General features: G+C 33.1%; 1 protein-coding gene across 4 annotated transcripts; it reads right to left on the reverse strand.

Moving 5' to 3' along the window:
• Positions 1-1875: 1875 nt before the first annotated feature.
• LOC129311154 (increased DNA methylation 1-like) lies at positions 1876-12755 on the reverse strand. 4 transcript variants are annotated; one of them, XM_054953199.1, is made up of 11 exons: positions 12318-12755; positions 10134-12227; positions 9956-10036; positions 5807-6564; positions 5538-5643; positions 5311-5408; positions 4402-4631; positions 4181-4267; positions 3941-4040; positions 2791-2983; positions 1876-2260 (listed from the first exon to the last, which is right to left on the reverse strand). In XM_054953199.1, the coding sequence occupies exons 4-11, from the start codon at positions 6503-6505 to the stop codon at positions 2118-2120; spliced, it is 1656 nt and encodes a 551-aa protein (XP_054809174.1). In that variant the 5' UTR covers positions 6506-6564; positions 9956-10036; positions 10134-12227; positions 12318-12755; the 3' UTR covers positions 1876-2117. The 4 variants fall into 4 exon arrangements, with proteins under 4 accessions (XP_054809174.1, XP_054809173.1, XP_054809176.1 ...); XM_054953198.1 differs by having other exon boundaries at positions 10134-12755; XM_054953201.1 differs by lacking the exons at positions 9956-10036; positions 10134-12227; positions 12318-12755 and adding an exon at positions 8535-8749.
• Between the last annotated feature and the right edge of the window lie 6892 nt (positions 12756-19647).

The raw sequence follows: 19647 nt of genomic DNA on the forward strand, positions 1-19647 counted from the left end.
CCTCCTCAGAGGAAATCCAACTCCATTCATGATCAAACTCTGGAATCATGGCCTTCTTGATGCCCCCACTGTGAACAACTGCAGCATAATTCTAGATAGTTTCAGAAACGAGGGATCTGATGGCGGCAAAAATCGAAGACTAGAAGCAAACTGCTCAACTTTGAAGGGGTTGACTTCAGACCATCATCTTCCCTATGCATTTTGCTTGGTGTAGCATCTTATTCATGTATTTCCTATCATAATTTATCAATTAATTACTTTTTTGACTACATTTAAACGATGTTGTTATATAATTGAAATTTGCGGGTTTCCTCGCAAGTTTCATTTTTTTTGATGACCTCCTTCCATGTCACGTGCCTTTCGATGAATATGGAAATCGTTATTGAGATACTTCCTTTAAATTATAATATAAGATATTTTTTAGAAAACTTGTCAAGTTTAAAATATAGGACATTGGATAGTTTTTATACTTGTTTTTTCAATTACACCCCTACTTTATTTATTATTTTTTTAAAAAAATCATACATTAAAATTTTAATTACTATTATTAAGATTTTTATATAGAGTATTTAATGAAAATATAAATAAAAAAATGTGAATATTTTTAAAAATTTAATATTTTAAATAACATTACTAGTAGATCATGAATTAGTTAACTATTAGGGATTGTGTAGTTTTTTTTTTTTCATAAAAAAAATTAGAGGGTGGATTTGCATTTTGTGTCAAGTTTGAAACAAAAAGTATTATTTTTTATAATTTATTTTTGACACAGATAAATTAAAGAGTCATAACCTCAGAACGAGAACTAGAACTCTGCAGTTTATTAGGGTGTACGTTCGCTCACGTTCGTTGGAATATAGGGATGGCCTGATGCTAAAAACTCTACTATGATGAGGACACAATTGAGGGTGACATTGCTCTATTACAACTCACAGCATCCTTGATGACCAAAAATTGGAAGACGAACATCTGGCTCCAAAATAGAGAGGATATACACTTCAGGTGGTTACCACTTAAACTTGGCTGAGTCAAACTTGATATTGATGAATCAATTGATCACAATGGGAATCTTTGTTTAGACAAAAAGTGTGGGTAAATTAATAATTAGTGCCATTATATTGAAGCTATCACCATTATTTAAAAAGAACATTTTCAAAATCATTCGCTTATTAGCTCAATCAATATGAAGGTAAATCTCCTTATCAGCTCATTCTAATAGGATCACTAAGGGTAAACCTAGATGGGTATATCCAGGGTTTGGTTAACCAAATTTGCTACGGGTTTTCTTACCAACAAATTTACTAAGGCAATGAAGGAACTTTAAAATATTCAAGGGGCAAGTTAACTGCACATTGTGCACTAATTTTTGTTTTTATTCAGAAGATAAAATTTAAATTTTTATCATCTAGGTTGACATTGTAGACTCCCATGATAATATAGATGAAATAAAGACTAGGTTGGACCCTTAACCGATAGGAAATTTAACACACACATTGCACAACCTGATCGCTCACATATTAGATGAAGCAACAAACAATATGTAGCAACAAGCAATAAGAGAGTATTGAATTGTTGCATAAGGTATGAGTGTCATTGATTGTAAAGACTACTTGATGAACAAAAAGAAACTATATGAAGGCTCCATGTGACGATAGGACAATAATTAGTTGATCAACAATGATTTTTTTTTTTAATGAAAAAAGATGAATATGAATAGTCGAGCTGACCTACACAGATGTCATCCAGCCATAATCACTAATTCTAAATTAAAATGCAAATCAGCAAAAGAATGTTCAGGAGTTGTGATTCGATCACTTCTAAGACCATAATCACAAAAAGGAATATGATGGCACAACCCATTTTCAGAGAAGCACATAAAGGAATATGTTTCTGGATAGACAAGAGTTATGAAATTTGTCATAACAAACATACCAAACCAAATCTATCTTTGCGCAATTAAAAGTTAAAACTTGCCGCTAAACATTTGAAAGGTATTTTACCAAAAGAAACCTTTATTTAAACCTTCTCTAATTAGATAGGCAGGAATATGAACACCAGCCACTGAGGGTTTCAGTGCTGATGCTGAGAACTACTCAATCAGCAACATTATCTACGAACTATACATCATCTTCCACAGCCATCATGCATTCTTCAGGAGGGGGCATGTTGAGGTCTAGAAGGGATCGGTCAACAGGATTATTTTGAGGTTCCAGGACATTCTGATTGTCAGTTTGTCTCTCCTCCTTTTTGTCACCATCATCTGTAACAGGGGAGGATAATAGGGAAGACAGAATAAGGGGTTGGAACTTCAGGCTACAAAATTAAGGCAAGTCCTATCAAATTGGCTCAAGTATTTTGATAGAAAGATAAAACCTAATATATATCTATTTCTCAGAAGTTTAATATGATATCAAAGCCATTCAATCTAGGACAAGAGAGGAAAAAAAGAAAGAAAAAATGGGAAGAGGATAAAAAAAAACGAGAAAAAAATGAAAAATGAAAATTGTGGCCCCAATATCTCTAAGACTCAAAAGAAATACAAGCTCAGGAAAGAGAAGAAAAATGAATGAATGAATAAAAGATGAAGAGAGAGAAAAAAAACAAGACAAAGAAAAAAGAAGTTGGAGGAGAAATATTAGATTAAAATATATTAAAAAGTCCCACATTAATTAATTAAAGAATGAAATGAAGGTATATAAGATAAAAAGACAAACCTTATATATAAATATATATATATGTTTCTCGTAAGTATAATACATGCAGGAGAGAGAGAAGGAGAAAGTCATTGACCTGATTCTGGTTTCTTTATGGTTAAGTCCTTGCGCAGCATTATAGATTGAAAAAACATCAAAATGTTATAGGTGGTAATTTCTCTTTTCAACTCTATACTCGGATCATGGAATCCAAACTTTATTCCCCACATGCTGACGGTCTCCTGAATAGACGGGATTATCAAGTTTTCGACTCCAAGACTGAACAGGATCTAGAAAAGTTGATAATAAAAATAATTAAAAAAAGTCAGTATAAAGACTATTCCAATGATATTATGAAGGGATAATGAAATTTTTAGTCCCATAAATTTGTCTCAATTATTAATTTGGTCCTTAAAGTGCAATTTTTATCGATTTGGTCATTTAAGTTTGTCCCAATTATCAATTTGATTCTTATTGTTTAAATAGAAGGCAACACTAATAAAATTTTGTGACATGAATAACGAAATATTGATCGCAACCATGTACATTAATAGAAAAAAATGTAATTATTTAGATAGGAAAAAATAGAATTAGCAATTTAAAAAAACAAAAGAACATAACACAACATAAGAGACTAGATTAATAAAAATTAAACTTATTTGAGGGCTAACTTGTTCTTATTTAGCTACATATATATGTCGAGTCACTAAAATACTTTATACATTAAATTAATTTGAGAGTAAATTTGTGCTTTAAAACTAAAGGAACTAACATATTAATTTAAGAAAATATAAGGGACTAAATCGATAAAAATTAAGCTTGAGGACCAAATCAATAATTGAGAAAACTTGAAGCACTAAACGTTTCATTATTCCTAATATAAACAAATCAATATCATAATCAAATTAGGCAATGAGGCTAAGCCAAAGAAATGAAAAAAAGAACCGTCATAACCTTAAGATCATAGCAAGAAATCCAATTAATTTTCTGAGTTCGACAATTTAATTACCACTGACAGCTTCAAATTAGAATGAAACATCTACCCTTGTTGGGGGTTATATTTTTTCCAAAAAAAAAAAAAATTAAGGAGCTTCAGAAGAAACAATACTTTCATCATGAATGCTAAAGGCCGGAAGGTTGGGAAAATTTTAAGTTGAGGTTTGAAGGTTTCACTGTAACCACTGCATGACTGTACTTCGTTGAATTAAGATACAAGAGGAGATTATGAGACCTTGTTCATCACTTACCGATTCCATCACTCCCAGAAGGTACGCACAGTATCCTTGTCTTAGAAATGCTGTGTGTGTGGCTATAAAGGGCATATCTGCAAGCCTCTGCCCATGGATTCTGTAGATTTGTGGCAGTTTAATAAAATATTCAACTCAATCTCAGCTGATACAGAATTTAAAATTTACACGTCGGGTAGTGAGGGATGAGGGCCAGATGTTGAAAAGAGTGTGTTCACAAGCAAAAGGAAAGAAATATACCTCACAGTAGCAGCACAAACAATCTCATCATCTTTTTCCAGTATAAATGTATAGAAACGGCTATAATTAACCCTGGTTAAGTTTGACCTGAATTGCATTAGAACTGAAAGTGATCAGAAGGCATTAAATTGGATGTTAACACCAAAGTAGTAGTGGTAGAAGAATACTTATAATCAAAGAAGAGTTGAATTAAAAAAAAAAAATGCAATCAATGTGCTTACCGAAGACTGTATAGTACACTTTGAATCACATTGACGCCTGTGTATTTGTCAACTATTGTCTCAAAAGCTTCATCCATTAATTTCCGCGTAATTGCAAGCTTGGCATTATTTTCAAAATATTGGTGTTTAGTGACAGTTGACGTCCTTTCCATTTTACGAATAACTCTCCAAGAGTAGCTTTCATCAAGTTTGTTCCGGAGCCCAATAAAATTCTCCAATTTCTCATATGTCTTTCACAAAGCACACAGTCAGAATAGCAAAAGTGGTAGGCATTGTGTTTAGAGTAATTCATGGAGAGCATGCCCCCTCAAAGTTTCCTTCATTGCTAAAAGAACCTTCTAAAATTTCATGGTTTGAGTTATAACCTAAAACAAGTAAAGCAACAATGTGATAGAGAATTGGTAGTCTGTGATACCAAGTCCCACATTGAGTAGTATGGAATGTTTAATAGGGTATTTAAGTAGGTTGGTTCTCTCACTTCAATAGCTAGATTTTAAGGTATAGTTTCCTCTTCTATTTAGATACCCATCAATTGGTATAAAAGCTTGGTTGTTGGCCGTTCCGAAGAGGGCTCTACCCATGGAAGGTCCTAAATAGCAAGAGGTCAAGTTAAGTGCCATGGAATACTCCCACTAGAAGTTTGATTGATAGAGACTTGGTAGTATAGAATACCAAGTCTCACATTGAGTAGCATGGGATATTCAACAAGGTATTTAAGTTTGTATTCCCACCTCAATAACTAGCTTATAGGGCAGGGTTTCCAATCCTACATAGATAACCATCAGAATGTCAAAATACATGGAAAAGCTCAGCCTCTTGAGAGGTGAAACTTTCTATGTTTCGCACAAAATCCCCTAAAACTTTTGTGATAAATAGAGTCCTCAGACACATTATAGACAGAATACATACCTTTCTACAACTTCTTCCACAATATAAACTGGAACAGTCAAGTTCTAAGGCATCCTTAAGAGCTTCTTTCTCAAATTCCTTAAAGCATCCCCAGTGAACTACAAAAGCATGGAAAATCTCTTTTCAGTAATACCGAATTGGAGGGAAATTGAAATGTGAAAAAATCAGTAAATCTTTGAAAGACCCGTATAAAAGGATTCTCAATAGGTTATGAGAAGAAATATTACATTTTTTGTTACATTGGAAGCACGGAATCAATTGCTTCCTTTCATCACCAAGGCCACAATGTTTGCAAGCACAATAAGGACATAACCATTCACCTTGAGGAAGCCTCTGCCATTTAAACACCATGAATCAAATATTTGTTCAGAACATGAAATATGTATATATATATATAAACCAAAAACAAAAAACTAATTCCAAATAGTCAAGGAGATCCACCAAATCCACCGTTAATCCCTTTTTAATAAAAGAAAATGAAAATCATTTTAGTTACCTCCATATTTAAACAGTTTAAATGAAATGCGGAGGGGCACTTGTCACAGCAGATCAAGTCTCCCCCATCTCCGCAAATAGGGCAAGCATAATCATTTTTGTCTCCTGCAGTTCTCTTGGGTACAAAGAAATGTGTTTCCTGGTGTTTCAGTTCACTGTTCTCATGCCAAGCAATCATCATGGACTCCAAAAGAGAGATTTGTTTTTCAAGGAGGTAAATATGTTCATAGGGTTGATTAAGATCACTTCCACAATGTTTCTCAAAGGCCCACACAGAATATTCCTTCTGGCAACAGCAGCAGAGAATTCCACCTCTGGCAATGTTTCCTCTCTTATCTGTACTTTCCTTTATGTCATTTGAGTATATGACTCGGTCGCCCTTCTTGATAACACAGCAATCTATCAACCATGATAGAATGGTTTTTTTGTTTGAACTTTGTTGTTCAGCTGTCAATGTTCCATTTTTCAAGTTTGAACTTGTAGCATCACCGGCTTCCTTGTTTTGTACTTCCTGTGCCCTCTTTGAGGTTCGACCTCGTCGACGCCTTGCACTCAAATTTACACTTGAGTTCCTTCTCTTTTTTGGTCTGCTACTTCTCCGTGATAAATAGTCTGTACCAGAACCAATTGAACCACTTCCAGGACTGTCTGAATCCGCATAGTTAGTGTTTTGCTTTCTCTGCCTAAGTGTGTAGGCCATATGATTTACTTAGTAACTGAAGATTCTCCTCTCTTATTGTCACCTCTGCGCCAAAATATCTGTGACAAAAAAAAAAAAGATTTAAAAACTATAATCACATGCAGATTCTTACCCTTTCATTTTATATTTCTACTAATCTGTTTATTGAAATTATTCAAATGCTAAGCCCCAGAAACTTCCCTAGTGTAATGATCAGCAACAAACAGCTTGGCTTTGATAAAAGCATGCAAAGAGTTTTAAATGAAGAAATAATGGAAGTATAAGAGTAATTGAATTGTTTTTAGGCCGAAGAGTGATTGGATGTTATAAATCAATTTTTATGATAATGAATCCTCAGTATAAATTTTATTGAATATTTGAGTCATTTAGCTAACTGATGAATCATCAAATCAAATTAAATGGATTTAAAAAATGAACAGTGATAGAAAGACCATAGAGTTCATTTCTATCACTATTTGTTACAAGAAGAGACAACATTTGAATGTTTACTCTTCAAAGCAGTGATTGACCCCTCATAAATTAAAAACTGTTATGAAAAAGAAAACAGATACAAGGTATGAGAAAGCAGTGTTGTTAGAGGAAAAGGCACACTCAAGGCCCGCAAAACACCTTAGGCACAAGGCACTAGAAAGGCACATACTTGAGTGAAGCAAGGTGCTTCCATGTGAAAATGTATAATGCATAGACAACAAATCATAAATAAAACGACATATGTGAATTTACTTAACCTTCATATTAATACTTTGAAAAATTGTGTCATATGAAGAAAATATAGATAAAAGTAACAATCATTTTATACATTGTGAATAAATACTCTGGAAAATTGCAACCAAGAGCCAAAAGGGTGCTTGCCTTTTGCTTGAGAAAGGCATACAAGGCACCCCAAGGCGAGTGCCAGAGTGACATTGCCTCCCTTCACGCAAAAAGCGATGGGGTTGTTCTGTGACTCGCCTCAGCACCTAAGGCGCAAAGGCGAGCACCTTTAACAACACTGTGAGAAAGAGAGATTTTGATGAAAAGAATCATTATTGACCAATAACCATCATATCTGTCCTCCTCAACCCTTGTAACATAGTTATATGTTGTATTGAGAGACTGGTTAGCCAATCAGTTCCAACTAACTACCCTGGTAACTTCTAACTTCTCTTCTATTTGTCCTCAAGGTTGATTATCAGTAGAACAATAATAGGATTTAAAATCATTAAAACTGGGTCCACGTAGCATCTTCACCAATTTCTTCTTTGCCATGCTCTTACCATGACAAAACAAGCAGTAAGATCTCATGGCTCACTGATTGAATCAAGTCAATGTATTTCAAAAGCTTTGTCACAATTATGCAAGGGAGTAATAATAAGGGCATCTGGACTAATTTCCCTTCCTTGCAACTCTCCTTTGAGCTATTTGCAAAAACTCCTTCACAGGTCCCCGTATTCCCATAAGCTACTGTTACCTTCTTCTCTATAGGGCATCCTAAATTCTTGACAAGTTGAAAGTCCAGAAAATCATGGGAACATTGAATTTTTTTTTCAAATCCATCCTTGTTTCTAACTTGTTCATTGTTCTGATCATTGCTTATTGTCCCCTTGGAGAATTTCTTGTCAATTTCTGATTTTTCTTGTTGGCTCTATGCCTGATCCTCCAAGGAACCCTTCTTCGTACATTCTTGCTTTCATTTTATGAATGAAAAGTAAATTCTCGGAGCCTTGCAATTCCCAATATATCTCTAGCAAGTTTTGTAGTCTGAATGGCCCCACCGCATGGCTCAATTTCCTCCTTTAATCCACTGAGGAAGCAACTAATCAGCTGGGATTCAGTAAGATATACCTTACAAGAAAGCATATCAAAGGCTCCTTAATGTTCACCAGGACCTTCCCATGCCTCACGAGCATCATCTCCTTTATTGGATCTTCCATCCTTTTGATCACTAATAAGTACATCTCTTAACTTGGAACTCAACAAGAACATCCCACTAACAAGATAACGGAAGTTCCTTCATGGAATGATCAAGTGGATAAGAATGAATCGTTACCTGTCTTTGAAGGCACAATACCCTTTCCACTTGATTCCATTGACCTCATCAACTCGGTTGACATCTCTTCTGTCTACTAGAATGTTTGACATCCTCTGCTCCATGACAGTCTTTGATCCATCAAATCTGCAGTACACTGTTCCATAGGCAGACAAATTCAGTCCATTTGCTCCCTCATTGTAGCTTTTAAACACATGCCTTCTTGGTCAGGGGACCATTGCTGTCTGCTTTGATACCATTTGTCATGACAAAGACGAAAGATAGATGAAAGGAGAAAGAAAGAGAGATCTAGACAAAAAGAATCTTCATCAACCATCATACATGTCCTCCTCACACTTGGTAAATTGATATAAATTGATATAGTAGCAAGCCAAACAGCTCCAACCAACTACCTAGGTAACTTCCTGACTAACTTCTCATATATTATTTATACAAAAACCACAGCAACCAAAACCAAATACATTCCCTATAACTGGTATCAGACTATTGAAGACCAAACCAACAACAATCTTCTGTAGAAATAATATTGTAGAATTCTTGCTTGAAATCAAGAGACCCCAACAAATTACTTTCCCTGTGTCTGGTTAGATCACCAAAATCCAAAGCAACAACATTGTTCTATGCAAACATAACTATTTTGTAACATGCTTCTTGAAAACATATTTGCTTCTTCATACAGTAGCTTTTCAATTAGTGAAAATTGATTGGTCTCAATTTACTTCCTCGTGTTATGAATTGCTAACATCTTTGTGTTTGAATAGACTCACGTCATCAATTTTTAGATATTTATGACTTATCATAGTGTCTCATTTAAGTTGGTTATTTTTGACAAAATTTTCTCTCTTGGAATATTCATTATAATCATTAACTTTAATTAATAAACTATTGAGGGGTAAGACTATAATCAACAGACCTTTTACTGCTATTCAATAAAACTTCTTGCCTGAATGCTTCTTCAAGAATAATTTCTAGGGTGGGCCAAAAGAACAAAGATATTTTCATTTTTTCTTCAGGAGATTGGAAAAGTACATTTTAAAGACTAAAAATGTTATGAACTTGAGATAAGATCAATAGTGAGTTAAAATGACAATAAAGAAAAAAAAAATTGTAAACATGATACCGGATTCACTGATGCAGAAAGCCACACTAGTGAATTGTCTTTAAGATCGAAAATCAATTAGACATGACAGCAATTTTATCCCCAAAAACACGATTAATCTATACTTGAACAGATCGGCAAAATTGTGTATCAATCAAGAAAAACACATTAATGGACATTGCATGCATAAATAAACCGCCCTTTGTGAGGTTCAAACTTTAATCAGAAAGATTTGATCTCTTTGGCAAGCAGGAGAGGCGGAATTTTTTTGTCAACTATAATTCCTACCATATCGAAATTTGAAACTGAGTCGAGAACTTGCCTTTAATTCTGAAACAAGATCTTCACCCTAGATTCTGGACGAGCAGAATCACAGAAGTAGATCTAGAAATTGTTCAAATGCCTGCACAGCATAAAATTGCTAAGAAATTTTGCAATGAATGCTTCAATTAAGTGGAACAATTCATTTTATAAGTAGACAAGGTAGCAAGGATCGATACCGAGGGAAAATGAACGAGTGCTCCTCTCTCGGGAAGATTGAAACTGGGAGGAGACCAAAAGAGTGCTCTTCTCTTTCTGTGCTTTTGAAAATGAAAAGATATGTTGCGCCGTCAAGAAGGACAAGACACTGGGCAATAAATTGGGGTTGCAGGCAACTTGTCTTATAAGGTGGTTCACTGCTAGCACTGACTTGAAAATTTTCAAGGTTGAAATGGGTCTCCCTAAGGCAATTGTGCAAGTAAAGGATCTTCCCTATGAGATCTTTATGCTGAAAAGGACTTAGCTCCCATGTTGCAACAAAAATTCTTAATAAAATTATAATTTGACACATGCGGAATCAAATTATTAATATTAATTAATATTAATAAGCTGTAAGAAGGTTCATTGTTCACTAGCGTGAACAGTGTGACTCGTCTTAAATTCCGTGCAAATGCACTGTCCCACTCTGTTTTAAGTAATTTGTATTGACAAAAACTATAAAAGGCATATATTATCTGATAAAAAAAAACATATATTACTGATTTTTCATAAGAAAGCTAGCAAGAATACATCCTAATTGTTTTATTACTTAGTGTAAGTTCAGTCAAACAGTCAACTGAGAAATAACAGCCTAAATGAACATCAACTAATACTTGCCTAAAGTGTTTCACTCATTCAATCTCCAATCAATCGTTTAATGGTAAACTTCCTTATGCTAAACAGCTATTAAGTTCATTTTAATCACTTCTTCAGTGATAAGAATAAGATAAGAAAGTTATAATTTGAATCTTCTGTCCAGTGCACCATTTTTTGAAGAGACAAAGAGAGCAACAGCAACATAAAGGAGTAAGAGTGTACATATGAATTAGTCGAGAATTTTTGGCGCCTTAATATGCCAGGCAAAAATACTTTGTCATGTTCTTTAACATTTAAGGTCTTATTTTGCAAGGTAAACAGGGAACAGAATTTATAGTTAGCAGTTTCTATTGTTTCATGGTATGATGATGATATAAATATGCAGAACAACATCTTACAGTTAAGCATAGGAAATCTTATGCAAGAGTTTTAGCATTTCGCCAGCTCACCTGGTAAAGCACAGACTGAATAGCAAGTGCACAAAGCCCTGTCCAATTCATGATAGCTAATTTTCTGTAATTTTGCCACATGCTTTCAAGGAATATACTGATTGAAAAAAATAAAAGAAAACTGTGGCAGAAACTTTTTCTACATGTCAATTTTTACGTACCTGGTAACATAATCAGGCGCTTAAGTTGTTTTCTAATCAGTAGGTATAAAAAGTAATAACCACAAGAAGATTTTGACAATTAAGTTTAACAAGTTTTGATGAACATGTAAAATTAGCAAATAGCAACTGACCTCAGTGGCCTCCAAGAGATTTCAAACTAACTAGAAAGTTCACTGCTTGCATTGATCATGTCATGTGAAAAATGAATACTAAATAAGAGGTAAGGCATTGCATTGGTGGAATATTTAGATAGGAAGCTCAAAAAGTTGCCGTAATTTTATGCCAATAAAGGAATGAAAAATTGATGAATATTCATTGGAATCATTACCAACTGGGAAAGCAGTCATGCCAAAACGCTTGGAAGACAATGCTTACGTAGAGTTGCCATAACAACTCATTAGATTAAGACAAAATAAAACTTACTCCGAATCAGCCGTATCAAATCATTCATCCTTTAATTGAAATTTTATATGGAAAACCGTTCTTGCAAAACTCTAATTATTTTTCTAACATTAAATTATTTTCTACTGGTGTTCGTCAAGACGGTTGCCCCTTATCTGAATTTCCAAATAATCATTCGGTAATGAAAGAAATGTGTACTATAGTCAATGACCTTTACAGAAAAAGAAATGTCTAACCATCTTCCTAGCATAAACCAGATGCTTTTTAAACATCAGCGGCGCCAATACATCACGAAACTTCAAAATCTTCGATAGATACCATAAAACATTCCGACAAAGTAAATATAAAGACCAAACCAATTTACGCTGTTTGGTCCCGCCGCTGATGCATTCAACCCCAATACTCGATGCTGTAACTCCCAGGAACAGAATTCCCCACATACAACAGGTCTTGCCTTTCTGTTTGGCTGCAAGAACGTGTCGAGAATATAATTTTTACCGCCCGAACTTCGTGGCGCATAGTTTACATTAGCATATATGTATATGCTGCTTCTCACCAATTACCAGCAATGAAACAAGAGCTTTGACGCATCAAATCTTCTCACTCCACTGCCCTTTTGCTGCTTTAGTTGCTCATGGTCCTCCCTTTCGCTCCCTTTTGATTTGTACCGATTCGAATAACGTCGTGTGCTTTGTAGTTTTCGCAAACATGCGGGTGTGGGATCGGAACAAAAAGGAGTACTCATGGTTCTCAGAATTTTCATACTCATACAGTAACCCAAAAGGCAAATTGAAACTCGTTATTGTCACTTTTCTGAAGATTCAGAGCCTGCGACCACTGGTACTGGTTTTCAAGCCATGAGCCTAAGTCTTAAATCCGAATTCAGACCTCAGTTTTGAAGATTTTGACGATACAGGAAATGAATCAAAGATGAAGAAATTGAGAAGTATGAAGCAAATTCCAAAAATTATTATTTCGTAGATGATAGCAGGTGTGGGCATCACGCCAAATGCGGGGAGATTTATCCATTTTGATTTTATAAACCGCTTAAGATGAGGATCGTCAAAGGAGGACTCGGATTGGGCCCCAACGAACAGTGACCGTGGGATTGGAGGGCCCACCTTCCTCTCTACTGCCTTAGTTTCATGGAATTACAAGTTTGCAGCTCAACTGAGACGGCTGATGGTACTACCAGAAAATTGAAATGATAATATCTTGAGTTAAAAAAAAAAAGTTTGGTTTTTGTAAAACAAAAAATTAAAAAAGCTTGTTTAGTTAAATATTTTTAAGTTGATTGTTTTAAAAACTATTTTTATTTGTTATTTAAAAAAGAAATATCTTTAAATTATTTTTATTTTATTTTTCTTATTTTTAAAATATATTACAATTATTGAAAACTATAGTCACCATGATCAATCACCATCATAAACAATCATCATTAATGGTCAATAATTATCATTATTGGCTGATTTTTTAATTTCAAAACTGTTTATAAATTAACATAATCAAACATTTTTTTGCTTTGTTTTAAAAAATAATTTGTTTTGTTTTAAAAACTATATTAGAAATTAATTTTTAAAAACAAACAATGAAAACACAACCAAATAGGCCCCTTAGGGTGCATCCATGAATATTCTATTTACTTGTGAGTTAATAATATGTTTTTATTTAAATATTACTCTAAATATAAAAAAAAGTCACGTGCCTAGTGATGGAGCATAAACAACATTCCAGAGCATAAATGAATTAATTAGCAAAACAGTATTAGCTCGAGGAGTCAGTTTTGCTTACACAACAAACTTTTGGGGTTAAGGAGTAATGTCTTACTTCAAAGCTAAACAATAGATGATAGAGCTTTGTACAATGGTCTTCTTGAAGAAGCCTAGAGATTATAAACAATGGGTATGTGAGCCGTATGTTATCTCCCTCTGTCTCTCTTTTCCATCATAACTCTGTAGAACCAATTTCTAGTATCAAACAGGGCAACTTAGCACACCTCTCATTGCAAAGAACTAATACTTGCATACTACAGCAAAAGAAATAAAAAATTGGAGAGACTTGTGGAGCATGCATGACTGCCTCAATATATCATCATCGACAAATTAAAGTAAATTGCTAACAAAAGTTAGTTTAATTTATAAGTATTTGACTTATAAACTATAATGTTGGAATTCAAATCCTACTATTAATATAAGAATATTGTTGGTAGAAGGTATATAAATATTTTTTAAAATATTTTTTGAGCTTGGAGGCCTATCTTCACACTATATATGAGCTCTAAGGACCCAACTATCTAAACTTTTTTTTTTTTTGAAAAAAGAAAAGAAACAATGTAAATTATACATACATGACATCTAGGCAGGCCTATTATATGTTTTGAAATCATATATTTAGACAATTTTGAATTAAATTATTTTGTTGGTTGAGTTGTGTTCTCCCTTGTGTGTGTGTATTATATGTTTTGAAATCGTATATTTAGACAATTTTGAATTAAATTATTCTGTTGGTTGAGTTGCATTCTCCCTTTTGTTTGTTTGTGTGTGTGTCCAGAAAACTGTTCAGTTATCATCATATTAGTGCTTGGTAGGATCAATTTCAAGAAATTCTTAAATGGATGGTCATATAATATGGGGTTAAGAATACCATAGATGACCAAAAGAAATTTATCAACCAAGATACATCTCAAAATGAACATTATCAAAATTAGACTGGTCATTGAATTGATCAAAGCACTGGTTTATAATGCAATGGTTGAACTGTGGTCTGAACCGTGATCCAATCAATCATGAATAAATTAATATATTTTGAATATTATATATTTAAAGTAGAAAGAAATAATCATATGGTAACAAAAAGGATGTTTAAATTTCAAATAGAATAATATACAATACAAAAGATAATATCTATCAATATTGCATCATTTTCATCCAAAATATATATAATTTTTCATAATTTATAATTTACAACTTTAAAATATATACATATATACATAATTCATACATATTTCTTGCAATCTTTTTATTTCATAATGTTTATTAGGTATAAATATGTATAAATTATAATTTAGAAATATGAATAAAAAATAAAAAATAACATGTCTAATTCAATTGGTTTCTCATCAGTTTTATAGGTTTTGGCCAGTTCTCAAATTTCCTAATTTTCTGTGGTGGCCGGTTCCTTGTTCAATCGGTTTGATCCAATTTTAATAATATTGCTCAAAACAAGAGTATTGCTATTGGCATTCAATAGTTTCCTCTAGGTCTTTTCTCCTTGAGAAAAATGAAGTATGAAAACATTAAAAAAAATTTATTGTCATTATAGGATTGGATGATATGGAGTATGAAAATTAAAGCTAGAAGGGTGTTCATACTTGTTTCCGTCTTGGTTAGCCCATATTCATCACAATCATGCCATTCTAAAAAGATGAGATGGGATTTTGTAGGAAGGATAAAAATATGTTCAAGACAGGATATGACAAGGGATCATTGTCGAGACGTCCCATCTCGAATATATTATTAATTTTTTTAAGGTTAAGGTATAAATTTACTCTCGAAGTTTTCATTCAAGTACATCTCATATCTCATATCTTTAAGCATTTTTTTATGATGTCACCCCAACATTTTTTATTTTAGTAAAATGTCACCTTGGACTAATAAATTCAAACTTTGACCATTAGTTTGACATTCATCTAATGTGCTACCAGCTACATGGCATTTATTTCAAAAATTTAAAAAATAATATTTGGCTTCCTCTTTCTTTCACCTACTCTGAAATGCGTTACATGTAGCCATTCTAGAGAAGAGTTATTGATGATATGGCTTGGATTATCGAATGGGGAATTACATAAGAGGTAAATCTAAGGGAGAAGAACGAGGACGAGGGTGATGGAGATGGCATTGTGAGATCGTCAAGGAAGAGGATAAAGAGGTTGAGCCTACAAACCTACAGCAAGGAAGATGATGGATAATGCCAAGGAAGATGATTGGAAGACATTGGGTGGGATTTCAAATAGGAAGAAGAACTGAGTGAGGTAAGGATTCGATTTTGATATGAGTTGTGTTCTCAAATCTAGGTCATGCTTTAGATCTATGGGTAGGGATTTGATTTCAAAGAGGAAGAGTGAGAGGAATATGCATATATAAGTTGCGTTCTCAAATTTGGCTTGTTTATTTTGTCTGGGTTCTTTTTTTCTTGTTCAATTTTGAGGTTTTTTTTTTCTTTTTCTGAAGCTTTATTTGCAATGACCTTTGTCATTAACCCCCAATTAAACTAAACAATCATGGTTTAACAAAGACTTGTTTAGTGAATCAGAGTATATTTAACTATGTGGAAACATAGGAAAAGAAAAAAATCAAGAAAGAAATTGATAAAGGGTAAAACTGTCATTTTTGGAAAATTGTGAACACCACCTTTGCCATGGCCAACACTAGATTGAAATCCTTGTTATGGCTACTGTTACTCATGCCATGGCTTGTGGCATAAAGACTTTCTCACCTCGACCAATGGCCTCCTTGCGGTATCTAGCACGAACATACATGTTTGTCACGGCCAACCATATTGTTCACCATGACAAATATCACAATATCAATGTAGTATCGTTGACAATAGGAATACTATTTCAAAATAATTATAAGTAATTTAAACCCATACATAAGTTACTTAAAAATTAATATACCCAAATTATGATAAGAAGTAAGGGTCATCAATCATGTCAAACATTTACATGGATGGTCTTTTACAAGACACAAGATCAAGCAATCATAAATGCTTGAGTTAAATGTCAAGCTCATGCAATGGAAATATGATCAAAACATGTACAATCTTTAATGTCGACAATAGTAAATGTTCAATTACACCAATTAAAAATAGTTGGAGACTTTACTTATATAGTTAAGTGTCTTTAGGCTTATATGCTTTCCCTTTTGCATCACTCTTGGCATTCTTGGAAAAATATTAACAAACAAGAGTGAGATTATACAATCTTAATAACTAAGTACATAAAAATGTGACAGATACAAGTACATCAGGTAGGGAATTGCTAATAACAATCTTTCTACATTCAACATGTATCATAAGACTAATGATTATTAGCCAATAGGAATACAAGGCAAGGAATTATCATTAACATTTTATCAATATTTGACATGTACCACAAGATTATTGACCATTAATTACAAAGCATATAATGAAATGATGATAATTAGGCATGACCATATACATTCCATCCTTGTTTATGTCATTTTATCTTCTGATTGAATTCATGGGCTATTAATTCATATATAACCAACACATGTGACTAAATTAGCCCTGCTCTCCAATTGTAAGGGATGGCCCAAATAAGGCCTCATATTCACTCTTGCATCACGGATTCCCCCATTTCAAACTCATGAGGTGTCATTTTGCCCAGTCCAAGATAATAACCAATTTAGGGTAATATTCATGAACCAAAGCATCGAGGCTTCACAGTGTTGGTGAGTACCACATAGATTTCCTTATTGCTCTACCCTCTTAAGTGAACTCTCACCTATCCGTGATCATGCAATATGCTTATGTTAGTTAATGACATATCATGCATACAAACTTGATTAACTTATCTCGTAATCAAGCATATACCAGCTAGCCATGCATAAATAACCACTACTCAAGCTTCATGCCAATATCATGACTCATGATCAATAACATATCATCATTATACACTTTAACAACTTAGATCATGTACCAATTCACCCATCAAGTCATGTAACAACTCCATATTTAGCATTGCATTATAGACATTTAATTACTTAATCACGCATCCATATCCCTTGTTTATAGATTTCATATTTTACATGCCATAATTAATTCTCATTAAGACATAAATAATTACAATACTATATTCACATTGTACTTAACAACCCCATTGAAATTTATTTATTCATGCCATACAAAATCATGCCACCATCAACTTAACATGATAAAAATCATTCCACTCTAATCAAGTCAGCATTTCGGTTTCAACATTAACAATCTAATAACTACAAATCACATGCTTCAATACAATCAATTCTAACATGCTTGTGTAATCACATTATCATTTTTATCGCAATAAATAACATATAACTCATAATTGCAAACAACAATTATCCCTTAATCATGATTAAGGCCTAATACTCCCATTAAGCGTGATTAAGCAAAATCAATCCTAAAACTCGCTTTCATTAACTTATTTAACCTTCATTAAACTTAGTAAACACTGTTAGCCAGCCTTATTAGCCTAATCTAACCTAAAATAACTATAGGGTTTCAAATTTAAGCTCCCCTATTATGATAACTATCATTAAAACCACCTAAACAACACTTATTTAACTTCAAATAACCCATAAAATTTGAATCCCAAGCTAGAGTTGCTTCATATTCAAACCCCAACCTCAATCACTACTAAAACTTGTTTAAAGTAGAGATTTGAGGGTAGGAGAAAGATAAGAAGTGTTACCTTGAGTGATTAAGAGCTAGAATTTGTACCTTAGTGTTAGAAACTCTAAAACCCTAGCAGAGCTCTTCAAAAATTGCCTAAAACCTCTTAAAAACTCAATATTAATGTTTTGGTTCACAAGTAGACATTTAAGTATGATTTTTGGTCATTAGCCGTGGCCAAAAGTATAATTTTGTTGGCTCAATTTCAAAAATTTATAATTAATTTCACATATATCTAAAAATTACAAATTAAGACTCTATATAAATCTTGAGATGTCTACTTTATATTGCAAAACTCAAAAATATTATGATTTTCTTTTTTAAAATCTTTAGTTACAAATATAGCTTATTTTTAGATTATTTTATCCCTCATTGATTATAAAGTCATTTTTTAATGTATTTAAATACCATTAAACTCTCTTAAAACATTATTAACCCAATTAATCGAAGGGTAAGAATTTGGGATGTTGCATCCTTTGATCTGGGTTCTTAAATTTCTTATTCAATGGATATGGTGATATGATTAGTCTCAACCAAATTGAGAATGAACTATAGGATTGAACATAAGTCCATGTTTTTATTGAAATACAAATTGAGAAAGTGAAGGAGAGTTATAAATCTTAAAGTGTTCTAATATCTAATAATGAACTATATTTATTTTTAAAGCTCTGGTATTTTCCCTCAAGCATGAAACTTTTTTTGTATTTAGTGCTTGAGTTGCTTGTTGCAAATCATAGTGTTTTTGTTTTTTTTTTTCAATTGATCATTTCTCAATGACAAGAGAGGAGGAAGGAGAAGGTGAAAGGTGGGACCATTCTTTGTCAATACTTTGATTGCTTGGACTACTAGCGAGTGCTTGTTTTCTTAGTCCTTAGATCTATTTGAGGAAATGATTCAGATGGGTATATGTCCTAATCTCTAGATTTGGAAAGGGTGCGTGCGGGGTAGAAGAAGAATGATAAATCTAGGTTTTCCAGAATAGATTTTGTAGGAGAAGAATGAGGAAGAACAATACATGAGGAGAAGACCAATGACATGGTAATGATAAAAAAAACTTCATATGTTTATGCCAATGTGGTAGTCTAGCAAGGTCCTCAAATTTTCAAACTTAATGATCAAAGTGGTCAAAGGGTGATGGTAGGGGACATTGTATCATAATAAAAAATATTAGGGCGACATTGCATAAAAAATACTTAAAGATATGATATGTGTTTGAGTAAAAACTTTAAGGGTAGATTTGTATCTTTAGCCCTATTTTTTATTTTCTTTTATTAATATTTAATACATTATTTCTTCAATTTAGAATTAGTATGTATATCTTTTGTTTATTTATTTTATTTTATTTTATTACATAATCATCTACTCACTTAAGTTATGTAACTCAATGATTCTTTTATTGTTAGAATACTTGTAGCCTAGAGGTCATTTATAGT

The sequence above is a fragment of the Prosopis cineraria genome, unplaced genomic scaffold, assembly GCF_029017545.1.
Source record: "Prosopis cineraria cultivar Desert tree isolate PC_DT_omini unplaced genomic scaffold, ASM2901754v1 PC5, whole genome shotgun sequence".
In the NCBI taxonomy this organism is placed as follows: domain Eukaryota; kingdom Viridiplantae; phylum Streptophyta; class Magnoliopsida; order Fabales; family Fabaceae; genus Prosopis; species Prosopis cineraria.

Coding starts and splice junctions, on each gene's coding strand:
- LOC129311154 (XM_054953199.1), bottom strand. CDS start 6,505: ATGGCCTACACACTTAGGCAGAGAAAGCAAAACACTAACTATGCGGAT. Junction 5,409..5,537: donor CTTCCAATGTAACAAAAAAT/GTAATATTTCTT, acceptor ATGCTTTTGTAG/TTCACTGGGGATGCTTTAAG. Junction 4,041..4,180: donor GTTTGTGCTGCTACTGTGAG/GTATATTTCTTT, acceptor ACAAATCTACAG/AATCCATGGGCAGAGGCTTG.